Below are 16,899 nucleotides of genomic sequence, written 5' to 3' on the forward strand. Positions count from 1 at the left end.
TGGGTGGAGGTTGTCATTGGCAAAGTTTAATTTAATTCAGGTCCACATTCCAGTGTTCAATGTCCTGCGTTGCTGTTCTGAGTGGTCTGGCCTGCTCTGCTCCATTCCAGGTTTCTGCTGTTCTCCACACTCCCTCGAGGTGAGCGGTGCCTAAGATGCAAAGGTTGCCTCTCGGCTGCTTTAGGTCTCTGCTGCCGAGGAGTGAGAGTGTTCTGCTGTTAGATGGACTGACTCGTCTCGGCCTGATCTGCTTTCTCCGTTTCTTCCGCCTGGCCTGCCGCCCAGCTGCTGCCTGCCTGCCGAGGATCCGGGGTGCGATGTACGCAGCTCGCTACCACGTCTGCAAGCCGCACATCTGGGCCGCCTATCCGGAACACTTCCCTCATCTGTACCAGGGGAGGCACCATGGGCATAAGTCACACCACCATCATCACCATCACCATCGCGCCAAGAAGAAAACTTGGAACTTTATCCATGAGAAGATGAGCTACGACACTTTCTTCACCATGAAACGTCTGATCGACCGCTCGCGAACCGTGGGTGAGGTGTTGCGCTGGGTGACACAGAACCCTGGCAAGATCTCCTACAACCATTACCCCATTGCCCTGCAGAAAATTGGCCAGGTCCTGCAGCAGCTACCTGGAGGAGCCACCGGAGAGACATACCACAGCCAGATGTTGGAGCTGGAAGACTTTCAGACGCTCTGTGACTCCATTGTGAGCGACTGCGCCAAGTTCGACAACTTCAGCATTGTGAATTGTCTGTATGCTGTCGCTGCCTTGGGTAAGAAACAGCCTCCATTCTGTCTTTTCCCCATTAAGGATAATTGAAAGCCACAAGTTGAGCAGGATTTGAAATGTTTTTGCCTTCAGTCTCATCTGGAGGTTTGTAGATAGTGTGTGCACAAGCTCCAGCCCTAAAGAGGAAAGGTGAGGGACTGTATTCAGGCACGGGTCAAGTGAATAGGGAATATTTCTTCTGACTGGTCTTAACAATTTAAAATCCTCACTGAGTGAGGAGAGAGGTTAGGAGAAATTCCTTTACACAGAGGGTTGTTACAGCATGGAATACTTTGCCACAGTGAGTGGCAGAGGCCATTGCATCTTTTAAGAGAAAATTGGATAATTATTCAAAATGGGAAGATACAGGCCTGGGGCAGAGAGCGGGGCAGTAGGATTAATTGTGGATTGGTGTAGTACAGGTACAATGGGTTGAACGGCGTCCTTTGCTGTAAAACTATAGATAAGAATCAAGATAAAAGGCTTGCATTTATTTGTCGTGTCTCATAGCAATATCTCAAGGTGCTTCACATAAAATGGATTCCCTTGAGGATCAGCGACAGTTCTGTGGGGACACACAGTCGCAAGTGTGCGGTCTTAGAGTGGGAACAGAAGAGATTGAGTAAGGTGATATCCGGGATGAGAGGCTTGAGTTATGAGGAGAGACAAAGAGGAACTGCGTGACACACCAATCCGCCAGCTTCACTTGTGTGGCTTTTCTTCAGCCTTGGGCATTTCTTCATGGCAGGGTGTGCAAACTACAGGGCACACCTCATCCATGTTTTTTCTGGCAATGGAGAATGGTTATTAGGAGCCCATTTTGCTACATACTATCATGGACAATGTTCGCTTGAGCCAACTGCCCAGTAGGGTGAAGATTTTGTGGAGCTGGGCAATTTGATAGAGGGAAGGAAGGGACCAGCTGTGACTGTGACAAGGGCCAACAGCTAGAAATTTACAGCGCCGAGAGAGGTCACTCAGGCCCTCTGATCTGTGTTTTACTTGTAGTAAAAGTAATCAAACACTAATCCCGCTGCCTACACACTCCCCCCATCCTTCTAATATCTTTCTGCTCATCCCTTGAAAAGGCCGAAATTTCCATGGGTTAAGGGTTGCTTCAGGAACCAGGTCTGACGCCAACTTCCATCCCATTGGCACTGCAGGAGGCCCAATAACAACCTGCAGCACACAGCAGACCGTGGAGAATTTGCAAGGAAATAGTTCACATTTTTAAACAGCAGGAGGTCACAACCCACTCAGTGAGGGATGGACATAAGGTGGGAAACATTTTTATTCATTCTTTCATGGGATGTGGGTGGCGCTGGCCAGGCCAGCAAATGTTGTCCATCCTTAATTGCCCTTGGGAAGGTGGTGGTGAGCTGCCTTTTTGAACCGTTGCAGTCCACGTGGGGTAGATACACCCACAGTGTTGTGAGGAAGGGAGTTCCAGGATTTTGACCCAGCAACAAGGAAGGAACGGCGATATAGTTCCAAGTCAGGATGGTGTGTGACTTGGAGGGGATCTTGCAGGTGGTGGTGTTCCCGTGCATTTTCTGCCCTTGTCCTTCTATGTGGTAGAGGTCGCGGGTTTGGAAGGTGCTGTCTAAGGAGCCTTGGTGAGTTGTTGCAGTGCATCTTGTAGATGGTACACACTGCTGCCACTGTGCGTCGGTGGGGAAGGGAGTGAATGTTTGTCGATGGGGTGCCAATGAAGCGGGCTGCTTTGTCCTGGATGGTGTTGAGCTTCTTGAGTGTTGTTGGAGCTGCATCCATCCAGGCAAGTGGAGAGTATTCCATCACACTCCTGACTTATGCCTTGTAGATGGTGGACAGGCTTTGGGGAGTCAGGAGGTAAGTTACTCGCTGCAGGATTCCCAGCCTGTGACCTGCTCTTGTAGCCACGGTATTTATATGGCTACTCCATTTCAGGTTCTGGTCAATGGTAACCTCCAAAATGTTGATAGTGGGGGTTTCAGCGATGGTAATGCCATTGAATGTCAAGGGGAGATGGTTAGATTCTCTCTTGTTAGAGATGGTCATTACCTGGCACTTGTGTGGCGCGAATGTTACTTGCCACTTATCAGCCCAAGCCTGGATATTGTCCAGGTCTTGCTACATTTCTACACGCACTGCTTCAGTATCTAATGAGTAGTGAATGATGCTGAACATTTTGCAATCATCAGCGAACATCCCCACTTCTGATCTTATGATTGGAGGAAGATTGTTAATGAAGCAGCTGAAGATGGTTGGGCCTAGGACAGTACCCTGAGGAACTCATGCAGTGATGTCCTGTGACTGAGATGATTGACCTCCAACAACCACAACCATCTTCCTATGTGCTAGGTTTGACTCCAACCAGCGGAGGGTTTTCCCCCTGATTCCCATTGACTCCAGTTTTGCTAGGGCTTCTTGATGCCATACTCGGTCAAATGCTGCCTTGATGTCAAGGGCAGTCACTCTCACCTCACCTCTTGAGTTCAGCACTTCATTCCATGTTTGAACCAAGGCTGTAATGAGGTCAGGAGCTGAGTGGCCCTGGTGGAACCCAAACTGACCATCACTGCGCAGGTTATTGCTAAGCAAGTGCCGCTTGTTAGCACTGTTGACAACACCTTCTATCACTTCATTGATGATCGAGAGTCGACTGATGGGGCGGTACTTGGCCGGATTGGATTTGTGCTGCTTTTTGTGTACGGGACATACCTGGGCAATTTTCCACATTGCCTGGTAGATGCCAGTGTTGTAGTTGTACTGGAACAGTTTTGCCAGGTGCGCGGCAAGTTCTGGAGCACAGGTCTTTAATACTATTGCCGAAATGTTGACGGGCCCCATTGTCTTTGCAGTATCCAGTGCCTTCAGTCATTTCTTGATATCACGCAGAGTGAATCGAATTGGCTGAGGATTGGCATCTGTGATACTGGGACTTCAGGAGGAGGCTGAGCTGGATCACCTACTTAGTACTTTTGGCTGAAGGTGGATACAAATGCTTCAGCTTTATCTTTCGCACTGATGTGCTGGGCTCCCCCATCATTGACGATGGGGATATTTGTGGAGCCACCTCCTCCAGTTCGTTGTCCACCACCATTCACGATTGGATGTGGCAGGATTGTAGAGCTTAGATCTGATCCGTTAGTTATGGGATCGCTTAGCTCTGTCTATTGCCTGCTGCTTACGCTGTTTTGCATGCAAGTAGTCCTGGGTTATAGCTTCACTAATTTGACACCTCATTTTGAGGTATGCCTGGTGTTGCTCCTGGCATTGAACCAGGGTTGGTCTCCGGGCTTGATGGTAATGGTAGAGTGGGGGTTTTACTGGGCCATGAGGTTACAGATTGTGGTTGAGTACAATTCTGCTGCTGCTGATGGCCCACAGCACCTCATGGATGCCCGGTTTTGCATTGCTAGATCTGTTCGAAATCTATCCCATTTACCATGGTCATAATGCCACACAACACGATGGAGGATATCCTCAATATGAAGACGAGACTTGGTTTCCACAAGGATTGTGCAGTGGTCACTCCTACCAATACTGTCACGGACAGATGCATCTGCAACAGGCAGATTGATGAGGACAAGGTCAAGTATGTTTTTCCCTCATGTTGGTTCCCCCACCACCTGCCGCATACCCAGTCTAGCAGCTACGTCCTTGAGAACTCAGCCAGCTCAGTCAGTAGTGGTGCTACCGAGCCACTCTTGGTGATGGACATTGAAGTCCCCCACCCAGAGTACATTTCAATCCCCTTGCCACCCTCAGTGCTTCCTCCAAGTGGTGTTCAACATGGAGCAGTACTGATTCATCAGCTGAGGGAGGGCATTAGGTGGGAATCAGCAGGAGGTTTCCTTGCCCATGTTTGACCTGATGCCGTGAGACTTCATGGGGTCCGGAGTCAATGTTGAGGACTCCCTGGGCAACTCCCTCCCGGCTGTATACCACTGTGTTGCCACCTCTGCTGGGTCTTTCCTGCTGGTGGGACAGGGCATACCTGGGGATGGTGATGGCGGTGTCTGGGACATTGTAAAGTATGATTCCATGAGTATGACAGTGTCAGGCTGTTGCTTGACTAGTCTGTGGAACACAGACAACTTGGGCACAAGCCCCCAGATGTTAGTAAGGAGGACTTTGCAGGGTCGACAGGACTGGGTTTGCTCTTGTTTTGACCAGGTGAGGAAGGGGTCTAGGCTCCCCCCCAGCCTTTTCCTGGGTTGGCTGTAATGGGGTTTAATTTTTAAAACACCCGTGTTTTTAGCTTCCCTTATTCTTGCTCACTGCTCTCTAATTGTAATTGCAAAGAAATCAACCAGTCAGGTTTTCTCAGATTTAAGCAAGAAAGGAGTAAGTTTATTAACCTTAATACTCTAATTCAGTTAAAACTACTAAAAAAATACGCAACGTGACCATCGCATACGCGATAAACACACAAGCAAATAGAGACAGAGGAGCAGAAAGAATTAAAGGGAAAAGGTCTGAAGTAATAGATGGAGTTCAGTTACTGGTTTTGGGTTGGATGCAGTTCTTGTTGGGGCCCAGTGCACACTTTCAAACTTGTTTAGCTTGTCTTCTGTCTTGAAGCTTAAGTTACTTCCTTGGGTCCCTGGAACTTTGCGTGAGAGAGATGGAGTTCTGTCTTCTTGAAGTTCAATTGCTGTTCTCTTTCTTTCTGTGTCAGGCACAATTCACAAAGCCCCAGGTTGGCCAGCATGTGACTGGTGTTTGAATCAGCCTCACCTGCGAGGTTTGTGGATTCCTCCAAGCTTTCCAGACACTCTCAGTGGGTGGGGGGGGGGGGGGGGTGCAGTGGAATGCTGGCTCTTACACATTCAATGACTCTCAGTGTCTCTTGCTCATCACTATTGACAAAACCCACCTCGCTAATTGAATCGGGGAGTACTCCCACTGTCTCCATGCAGTTGTCTTTTAGAATGCAAATGTGCAGCCATGTTTTCAGCCAGTGTTCTGTGGTCTTTTTAAAACAAGTTATGTTCAATGTCCAGTAAATGTTCAAAAATAGCGTTCAATATCACGAAATTAATATATTTCATTTGGCAGGTGTGGTTTTCCATCACACCGTTGTTGTTTCCGGTGCCTAGGTTGATGCCGAGTGGTCCGTCCGGTTTCATTCTTTATTGACTTTCTAGCGGTTATATACAACTGAGTGGCTTGCTCGGCTATTTCAGAGGGCGTTTAAGAGTCAACCACATTGCTGTGGGTCTGGAGTCACATGTAGGCCAGACCAGGTAAGGACAGCAGATTTCCTTCCCTAAAGGACATGAGTGAACCAGATGGGTTTTTATAACAATCGACAATGGTTTCATGGTCATCATTAGACCAGCTTTTAATTCCAGATTTAGTAATTGAATTCAAATTCCACCTTCTGCCGTGGTGGGATTGGGACCCATGTCCTCCAAACAATACCCTGGGTCTCTGGGTTACTAGTTCAGTGACAATACCACGATGCCACTGCCTCCACCAGCTGCTGTGAACTCATGTCCCCAGAGCGTAAGTTAGGGCTTCTGGATTACTAGTCCAGTAACATTACCATTGCTGTATCGTCACTGCTTCCATTCTGTATTCAGTTTCCCACAGGAAATCCTGAATTCCGTTGAATGTTTCTGGGAAATGTATTGAGCTGGGTTCAGCTGGTGACCAGTAAGGTGCTGACCAGTGGGTCGCTGTCACTGCCCTGTCCTGAAATCCTGTTTGTCTAGGTGTAAATTACATGCACAACAATGACAGCAGTGGCACATAGAGAACCAGATTAACCCCCTTCTCTTCTCCCCTCCTGAATGCACTCACTCTTTCTGGGTTACTGATCCCTGGACACTATCCACCTCTGTTCCACATTACTGATCCCTGGCCACTGACCTCACCTAAGTGGCAGCGGACTGTGCACCTGTGGAGGACACAATGACTGTTCTGGACCCTCCTCGCCAGTGTCCACATGCACCCGCTTTGCAGGTGATACAGTTTCTGCGCAGCCAGTGCCCTGCCTGAGGCCAACTAACTCAGAACTCTGCAGAGCTTTTCTCTGACTGTATCTGTCTCGTAGGTGCAGGCGTAAAACCTAGAACAACAGTAACATTACTGGATCGAAATCCAGAGAATGAGAGTGGCAGTTTGAGAAGTTTGAATTCGGTTTAAAAAATATTCCTGGAAATAAAACTACCAGTTCCACTATGTTCAGTTGGTTTATGTATTTTTGGTTATTTTTTCTACTCAGAATGTGGGCATTGCTGGCAAAGCTGGTATTTAGAATCATTATAAAGAATCATAGTTCATAGATTGAAGTGAAAAAAGAAAATCAGAGAAGCAAAGTGAGAATATGAGAGGAGACTGGCAGTTAAAATAAACATAAGAAATAGGAGCAGGAGTAGGCCATTCAGACCCTCAAGCCTGCCCTGCCATTCAATAAGATGGTGGCTAATCTGTCCCAGGCCTCAACTCCTCTTTCGGGCCTGCTCCGCAGATCCCTCGACTCCCTGAGATTTCAAAAATCTATCTACCTCCTCATAGTCATACAGTCGTACAGCATAGAAACAGGCCCTTCGGCCCACCGTGTCCATGCTGACCATAATGCCTATCTATACTAATCCCACCTGCCTGCATTAATTCCATATCCCTCTATGCCTTGCTCATTCAAGTACCTGTCCAGATGCCTCTTAAATGTCGCTACTATTCCTGCCTCCACCACCTCCTCTGGCAGCTCATTCCAGATACCCACTATTGTTTGTGTGAAAAATTTACCCCTTTGATCCCCTTTAAATCTCCTCCCTCTCACCTTAAATCTATGCCCTCTAGTTTTAGTCACCCCTACCATGGGAAACAGACTCTGACTATCTACCCTATCTATGCCTCTCATAATTTTATATACCTCTATCATGTCCCCTCTCAGCCTCCTTCGCTCCAGGGAAAACAGACCCAGCCGATCCAATCTCTCTTTATAACTCAAGCCCTCCAAACCAGGCAACATCCTCGTGAATCTTTTCTGCACCCTCTCTAGCTTACTCACATCATTCCTGCAGTGCAGCGACCAGAACTGCGCACAAAACTCCAAATGCGGCCTAACCAACGTTATGTAGAACTGTAACATGACATCCCAACTCTTGTACTCAATGCCTCGGCCGATGAAGGCAAGCATGCCATACGCCTTCTTCACCACCCTGTCTACCTGTGTTGCCACTTTCAGGGAACTAGTTGCCTTGTCACCTTCCCTTCTAGCAGTTTCTCATCCCCCCCCCTATCTCCTTGGAATGTTAGGCTGATTGCTATACAATAGGCTATTATGAAGCGGCTTACAACTGTCAAAGAACAAAGAAAATTACAGCACAGGAACAGGCCCTTCGGCCCTCCAAGCCTACACCGATCCAAATCCTCTATCTAAACCTGTCGCCTATTTTCTAAGGATCTGTATCTCTTTACTTCCTGCCCATTCATGTATCTGTCTAGATACATCTTAAAAGACGTTATCGTGCCCACGTCTACCACCTCCGCTGGCAACGCGTTCCAGGCACCCACCACCCTCTGCGTAAAGAACTTTCCACGCATATCCCCCCTAAACTTTTCCCCTTTCACTTTGAACTCGTGTCCCCTAGTAATTGAAACCCCCACTCTGGGAAAAAGCTTCTTGCTATCCACCCTGTCTATACCTCTCATGATTTTGTACACCTCAATCAGGACCCCCCCTCAACCTCTGTCTTTCTAATGAAAATAATCCTAATCTACTCAACCTCTCTTCATAGCTAGCGCCCTCCATACCAGGCAACATCCTGGTGAACCTCCTCTGCACCCTCTCCAAAGCATCCACATCCTTTTGGTAATGTGGCGACCAGAACTGCACGCAGTATTCCAAATGTGGCCGAACCAAAGTCCTATACAACTGTAACATGACCTGCCAACTCTTGTACTCAATACCCCGTCCGATGAAGGAAAGCATGCCGTATGCCTTCTTGACCACTCTATTGACCTGCGTTGCCACCTTCAGGGAACAATGGACCTGAACACCCAAATCTCTCTGTACATCCATTTTCCCCAGGACTTTTCCATTTACTGTATAGTTCACTCTTGAATTGGATCTTCCAAAATGCATCACCTCGCATTTGCCCTGATTGAACTCCATCTGCCATTTCTCTGCCCAACTCTCCAATCTATCTATATTCTGCTGTATTCTCTGACAGTCCCCTTCACTATCTGCTACTCCACCAATCTTAGTGTCGTCTGCAAACTTGCTAATCAGACCACCTATACTTTCCTCCAAATCATTTATGTATATCACAAACAACAGTGGTCCCAGCACAGATCCCTGTGGAACGCCACTGGTCACATGTCTCCATTTTGAGAAACTCCCTTCCACTGCTACTCTCTGTCTCCTGTTGCCCAGCCAGTTCTTTATCCATCTAGCTAGTACACCTTGGACCCCATGCGCCTTCACTTTCTCTATCAGCCTACCATGGGGAACCTTATCAAACGCCTTACTGAAGTCCATGTATACGACATCTACAGCCCTTCCCTCATCAATCAACTTTGTCACTTCCTCAAAGAATTCTATTAAGTTGGTGAGACATGACCTTCCCTGCACAAAACCATGTTGCCTATCACTGATAAGCTCATTTTCTTCCAAATGGGAATAGATCCTATCCCTCAGTATCTTCTCCAGCAGCTTCCCTACCACTGACGTCAGGCTCACCGGTCTATAATTACCTGGATTATCCCTGCTACCCTTCTTAAACAAGGGGACAACATTAGCAATTCTCCAGTCCTCCGGGACCTCACCCGTGTTTAAGGATGTTGCAAAGATATCTGTTAAGGCCCCAACTATTTCCTCTCTCGCTTCCCTCAGTAACCTGGGATAGATCCCATCCGGACCTGGGGACTTGTCCACCTTAATGCCTTTTAGAATACCCAACACCTCCTCCCTCCTTATGCCGACTTGACCGAGAGTAATCAAACATCTGTTCCTAACCTCAACATCCGTCATGTCCCTCTCCTCGGTGAATACCGATGCAAAGTACTCGTTTAGAATCTCACCCATTTTCTCTGACTCCACGCATAACTTTCCTCCTTTGTCCTTGAGTGGGCCAATCCTTTCTCTAGTTACCCTCTTTCTCCTTATATATGAATAAAAGGCTTTGGGATTTTCCTTAACCCTGTTTGCTAAAGATATTTCATGACCACTTTTAGCCCTCTTAATTCCTCGTTTCAGATTGCACAGATTTCTCTTGTTAGTCTACTCCGACTGATAAGCTGTCTGTGCAGCCCTGAAGCTATGAAGTCATTTCTGATAAGCTGTCCCTCCCTGCAGCTCCGAAGTTAATTAGCAATACATGATTGATTAATTATTTCACCTTAAATGTCCCCATATTATTCTGTTCTCGAAAATTTTGTTCTCACAGTCCCCCCTTTGATTCTTCAAAACACTTTTAAGAATCATTCCCTTGATCCCACCTAGGTGCCGTTAATGGTCTCTACTTGTTTAGAAACAGCCTTCAACACCCGGAGGGGTCGCACTCAATACGTTGCCTGCTTGTGCCACAGGATGGGCCCGCGGGAGCTCTGTAAAGGCATAAGTTTTGCAGGGGCTTCAGTTACTTGTTTACAACAAAACTTAATAAGCAAAAACATCAAATACAGAATTACAATCATCACTAAAAAGAATTCGGCGTTCAATCACGGGTCGCTCGTTTTACGTGAGAGGTGTATATCCAGGCTTTCTTTCCTTCGACTTTTAACTGCTGACTGGGTGGTCAGTAGCACTTGGAAAGGTCCCTCCCACTTGGCGCCCAAAGGTTCTTTGTGTATTTTCTTCACGTAGACCCAGACTCCGAGATGATGTCGTGCCCTCCTTCTGGTGAGTCACCCCAAGCTGCCGATACCTGTGAGGAAGCAGAACTGACAGCATTTGTTAAGGTCTGGCAATATTCTAGTAAAGCGTCACTCATCAAGTGACAATCAGCCTTACACAGATCAATTGTTCCCGGTAAAGACATGGGTCTTCCTGTTATTACTTCAAACGGGCTGAAGCCTGTAGTTCTGTTCGGGGTCGCTCTGATACTACACAGAACTATCGGCAATGTCTGAGGCCACTTTACTCCTTCCTGGTGATACTTGGATAGTCGCTGTTTTAGCATCTGATTCATTTGTTCCACTTGACCTGATAACTGTGGGTGATGAAGACAGTGTAAATCCCACGTAATGTTCAGTAGTCGACTGACTTCCTGACAAACTGCGCCTGTGAAATGAGTTCCTTGATCAGAGTCAATGCTGACCGGTACTCCCCATCTGGGGATGTAATCCTTACACAGGACCTTCGCGGTGTGATTGGCCGTGGCTTTTCTGGCTGGGACGGCTTCTACCCATCTAGGAAATTTATCGACAATGACTAAAATGCCGGTGTATCCTTGGCAAGGTGGGAGAGTGATATAGTCAACTTGTAAGCACTGGAATGGGCCTGCTGGAGCAGGGGCTTTTAGTTGAGGCATTATTGTAGCGGGTCCTGGATTGTTTTTCTGACAGACCACACAGCGGTTTCTTAAACCCTCGACCCCACCAGCTTTTCTGGAACCGTGCTGTCGTTTGTTGCGGGGCCAGGTGTCCTCAGGAGTGAGTTTGTTGGGCGAAAAAGGGCATCAGCGCCTGTGGTGCGACGGGTTTCTCGGTGTCCCTTTGCCTCCATATGCCGTCGTCACATATCTTCATCCCTGCTTCTATCCAGGTCCATTTTTCATCTTTGGAACATTCACTCTGCATCACCTGTAGGTCTTGTGTCAGATGGGACGCATTCAGTTTAAGGGGAGCTAGTCGCGGAAACGGTAACCCATCATCATTGTTACTTTCTTCACTGGAAGACTCGGCCAGACCTGCTTCACGCAGTTACATATTCCGTTGTTCTGTTTGTAACGACTTCAAACTCGGATACAAGTTAGTTGGAGGTGGTCGGCGGGGTTCGCAGAGCTGTCCCGGTTCCTTCGGTTGGGTCGTCTGCTGGTCTTGTAGTTGTTTTTTAAGCTCTTTAATTTCAATCTGTAGCCTTTCCTTTTCAGATTGTTTTTCAGCCTCTAGCTTTTCCTTTGCAAGCTTTTCAATTGTCAGTTGTTCGCAGACCGCCTTCAGTTGATCCTTTACACTCGTTAGGTCGCGATCACATTGGTCTTGTCGCATAATCTCAATTGCGCTGCCGAATCTGGCCCATTACGGCCAGGGACCATTGGGTCCGTTCTTTATCCTTTAAACGGGTTGTTTTTCCCCAGACTCTCTTTATATCTTCTAGGGACCACTGTCCCGTGGAGGTGCCATATTTTTGCCCAATTTCGGTGTACGCTTTAGCCAGATTAATCTGTTGCTCTACATATTCTTTTAACTGCCGAAGTATTTCATCTACGGGAACGTCAGGTGGGGCCCGCCTACCTTTGACGGTAGTTGGTAACTGTCGGTTGCCTTCGTCTGTCATTTTATCCATTCAGGTAGGGAAGTAGGTCTCGAGCCGTCAGGCTTTTCGTCAAATACCGCCAAGTTAGACGTCTAGAAAGGGGGTCTCGAGCCGCACAAGAAAGGGTATTTCCGTCAAATACCGCCAAGTTCGGGATCGCGTGGCAGGGAACTGAAATTTAGACAACGGCGAAGGACTTTTAACACAAAGAGGAGTCCTTACCTCTGGGGGCGCCAATAGGTCCAACGTCTGTGGCTTCAGTCTTTATCCTCCAGCGATCCTGCCGACTGCGCCAAGTTGTTAGATCCCATTAGTTACACAAAGAGAGACGAAGTCCGACTGTAGCTTTAAGAAACTTTATTGCAGTACTTCTTGGTTACATTATCAGCAAAGCAAACAGCAACAACACCTGGGCTCTTCTCTCCTCTTCTTTTCTCTCCCTTGTCTCCTCCTGCCCTCTCCTGCCTGAGCAAGGAAATCAAGCCTTTCTTATAGTTCTTCATACAAATCAGTGACACCCGCTTTATGTTCCCAATTGGTTTACAAACTCTGCAGTTTCTTGGTGTCATGGCCTGATTGGGGTACTGCCTTGTCACCTTCCCTTCTAGCAGTTTCTCAGCCCCCCTATCTCCTTGGAATGTTAGGCTGATTGCTATACAATAGGCTATTATGAAGCGGCTTACAACTGTCCTGTTAGTTTTCTCTTGTTAGTCTACTCCTACTGATAAGCTGTCTGTGCAGCCCTGAAGCTATGAAGTCATTTCTGATAAGCTGTCCCTCCCTACAGCTTCAAAGTTAGTTTATTAGTAGTACATAATTGATTAATTATTTCACCTTAAATGTCCCCATATTATTCTGTTCTCAAAAATTCTGTTCTCACACACCTCAAGGTCTCTCTGCTCAACAACACTCCCCAGGGCCCTGCCATTCACTGTATATGTCCTGCCCTGGTTTAACTTCCCAAAATGCATCACTACGCACCTTGTCTGTGTTAAATTCCATTTGCCACTCCCTTGCCCACTTTCCCAGTTTATCTATATCCTGTTGTCACCTTAGACAACCTTCTTCACTGTCCACTATACCATCAATTTTGGTGTCATCTGCAAACTTACTAATCATGCCCCCTACATTCACATCCAAGTCATTAATATATATGACAAACAGAGGGCCCAGCACCGATCCCTGCGGCACACCACTGGTCACCGGCCTCCAATCTGAAAAACAACCCTCCACTACCACCCTCTGCCTCCTATCACCAAGCCAATTTTGTATCCAATTGGCTAGCTCACCCTGGATTCCATGTGTTTGAACCTTCTGGACCAGCCTACCATACGGTACCTTGTCAAAGGCCTTGCTAAAGTCCACTTAGACAATGTCCATCGCCCTGCCCTCGTCAATCCTCTTGGTCACCTCCTCAAAAAACTCAGTCAAATTCGTGAGACATGATTTCCCTCGCACAAAGCTATGCTGATTATCCTTAATCAGACCATGCCTTTCCAAATGCATATAAATCCTGTCTCTCAGAATCCCTTCCAATAACTTTCCCACCACTGATGTAAGGCTCACCGGCCTGTAGTTCCCTGGCTTATCCCTGCTGCCCTTCTTAAATAAAGGCACAACATTAGCTATCCTTCAGTCTTCCAGTGCCTCACCTGTGGCTAACGATGATACAAAAATCTGCCAGGGCCCCAGCAATCTCCTCCCTTGCTTCCCAGAGCATCCTGGGATACACCTTAATGCGCTTCAAAACCTCCAACATCTCCTCCTTTGTAATGTTGATATGCTCCAGGATATCACTGTTCTCTCCCTTGAACTCACTCACTTCCATGAACTTCTCCATGGTAAATACAGACCAGAAATATTCATTTAATACCTCACCTGTTTCCCGTGGCTCCACACACAGATTACCACACTGATCCTTAAGGGGACATACTCTCTCCCTAGCTACCCTTTTACTCTTAATATACTTATAGAATCTCATAGCCCCTTTTTGCCCTCCTAATTGCCTTCTTAAGTGTAGTCCGACATCCCCTATACTCCTCGAGGGACTCGCTTGATCCCAGCTGCCTATACCTGACACATGCCTCCTTCTTTGTCCTGACGAGACCCTCCTTTTCCATAACTATCTTGAAGCTAATAGAGTTATGGTCACTGGTCCCAAAGTGCTCCCCCGCTGACACATCAACCACCTGCCCATCCTCATTTCCTACGAGGAGGTCGAGTGTAGTCCCTTCTCTAGTAGGGCCATCCATATACTGCTTCAGAAAACTATTCTGGACACACTTAACAAATTCTTCCCCATCTGATCCCTTAGCACGAAGGCAGTCCCAGTCAATATTAGGGAAGTTAAAATCACCTACTATTAGACCCTATAATTCCTACATCTATCTGTGATTTCCCTACATATATGCTCCTCCAATTCCCTCTGACTATTGGGGGGCCTACAGTATAATCCCATCAAAGTGATCACCCCTTTCTTATTTCTAAGTTCTACCCATATGGCCTCGCTGGACGTTCCCCCCCGGGATATCCTCTCTAAGTACTACCGTGATGTCCTCCCTAATCAATAGTGCAACTCCCCCTCCTCTCTTACCTCCACCTCTGTCACACCGGAAAGATCGGTACCCCGGAACATTGAGCTGCCAGTCCTGCCCATCCCTCAACCACGTTTCCGTAATAGCTATAATATCACAATCCCATGTACTGATCCATGCTCTGAGTTTATCTGCCTTACCTGTAAGGCTTCTTGCATTAAAGTAAATGCAGTTTAGCCTACCAGACCTTCCACACTCCTTGTCCTGCCCCTGCCCGGCCTGCCTACTAGACTTGCTTGCTTTAACCTCTACATTTGCCTCAACTGTCTTATCGGAGAGACTACTACTTTGAGTCCCACCCCCCTGCAAGACTAGTTTAAACCCTCCCGAGTATTACTCGCAAACCTCCCCGCAAAGTTATTGGTCCCCTTCCAGTTCAGATGCAACCCATCCTCCTTAAATACATTTAGTGACCCAGCCTCCACAACTCTCTGAGGTATAGAATTCCAGAGATTCACCACCCTCTGAGAGAAGAAATTCCTTTGCATCTCAGTTTTAAATGTGTGCCCCCTTATTTTGTAACTATGCCCCCTAGTTCGAGATTCCCCCACCAGTGGAAACATATTCTCAACATCTACCCTGTCAAGCCCCCTTAAAATCTTATATAAGATCACCTCTCATTCTTCTAAACTCCAATGAATAAAGGCCTAACCTGATTAGCCGTTCTTGATAAGACAACCCCTTCATCCCATGAATCAGCCGAGTGAACCTTTTCTGAACTGCCTCCAATGCCAGTATATCCTTCCTTAAATACGGGAACCAAAACTGCACACAGTACTCCAGGTGTGGCCTCACCAACACCCTGTACAGTTGGAACAGGACTTCCCTATTTTTAAACTCTAACCCCCTATTTTCCCAGCCCGCTTTAGACAACTCTTTCTTCATACCTCTGTAAGTGCCCTTGTTTAAGTTGAAGACACTGGTTTGAGACCCGAGTTGCTCGCCCTCAAACTGAATTTGAAATTCTACCATGTTATGATCGCTTCCCCCTAAAGGATCCTTAACTACGATATCTCTTATTAATCCTACCTCATTACACATTACCAAATCTAAAATAGCCTGTTCCCGGGTAGGTTCTGCAATGTATTGTTCTCGGAAACAATCCCTGACACACTCTACAAATTCGTCTTCCATGCTACCCTTGCCAATTTGATTTATCCAGTCTATATGCAGATTAAAATCAGCCATGATAATTGCAGTGCCCTTCTTACACGCCTCCATTATTTCCTGATCAATATTTTGTCCTACAGAGAAGCAACTCCTCGGGAGCCACCGTGATTTCTTTCCCTTGCTATTCCTTATTTCCACCCAAACTGATTCTGCATCACGATCTATTACACCTATATCATTGCTCACAACTGCACTGATCCCTTCCTTTAATAACAAAGCTACCCCACCTCCTTTTCCTTTCTGCCTGTTCTTCTGGAACGTCGTATATCCTGGAACATTTAGATTCCAGTCCTGGTCATCCTGCAACCACGTCTCTGTGATAGCTATCAAATCATATTCATTTATTTCTATCTGTGCCATCAGCTCATCAATCTTGTGACAAATGCTATGTGAATTCAGATAAAGAGCCTTAAGTTTTGACCTTTTACCATTTTTACCTACTCTGTTCTAATTTCTGCTGTACTTTTATTCTTGTATTCTCTGTCCCTTCCTGTTACACTCTGATTGATGTCTGCTCCTTCACTGCCCTGCACCTCTGCTCTCTTGTTACTTATCAACTTTTTAAACTTCTTTTCAATTGAACCCTCCCCCCCACTATTTATTTTAAGCCTTATCTACAACCCTAGTTATATGATTCGCCAGGACACTGGTCCCAACATGGTTCAAATGAAGCCCATCCCAACGGAACAGTTCTCTCTTTCCCCAGTCCTGGTGCCAGTGTCCCATGAATCGGAACCCGTTTCTCCCACACCAATCTTTGAGCCACGCATTTACCTCTCTAATTTTATTTACCCTATACCAATTTGCACGTGGCTCGGGTAGTAATCTGGAGATTATTATCTTTGTGGTTCTGCTTTTTAATTTAGCCCCGAGCTGCTCATAGTCCCTCAGCAGAACCTAACCTCCAAAAGGTTTCTGTAGGCATGTAAATAGTAAA

General features: G+C 46.8%; 1 protein-coding gene across 1 annotated transcript in view; it reads left to right on the forward strand.

Moving 5' to 3' along the window:
* fastk (Fas-activated serine/threonine kinase) overlaps positions 1-16,899 on the forward strand; it is a 223,642-nt gene that overhangs the window by 48,864 nt on the left and 157,879 nt on the right. The window contains exon 2 of the mRNA XM_068031041.1: positions 111-783. Within this exon, the coding sequence (XP_067887142.1) occupies positions 156-783 (628 nt within the window). The 5' untranslated portion in view covers positions 111-155. The remainder of the gene's footprint in view (positions 1-110; positions 784-16,899) is intronic.

This window comes from Heterodontus francisci, chromosome 5 (assembly GCF_036365525.1).
Source record: "Heterodontus francisci isolate sHetFra1 chromosome 5, sHetFra1.hap1, whole genome shotgun sequence".
Lineage (NCBI taxonomy): Eukaryota > Metazoa > Chordata > Chondrichthyes > Heterodontiformes > Heterodontidae > Heterodontus > Heterodontus francisci.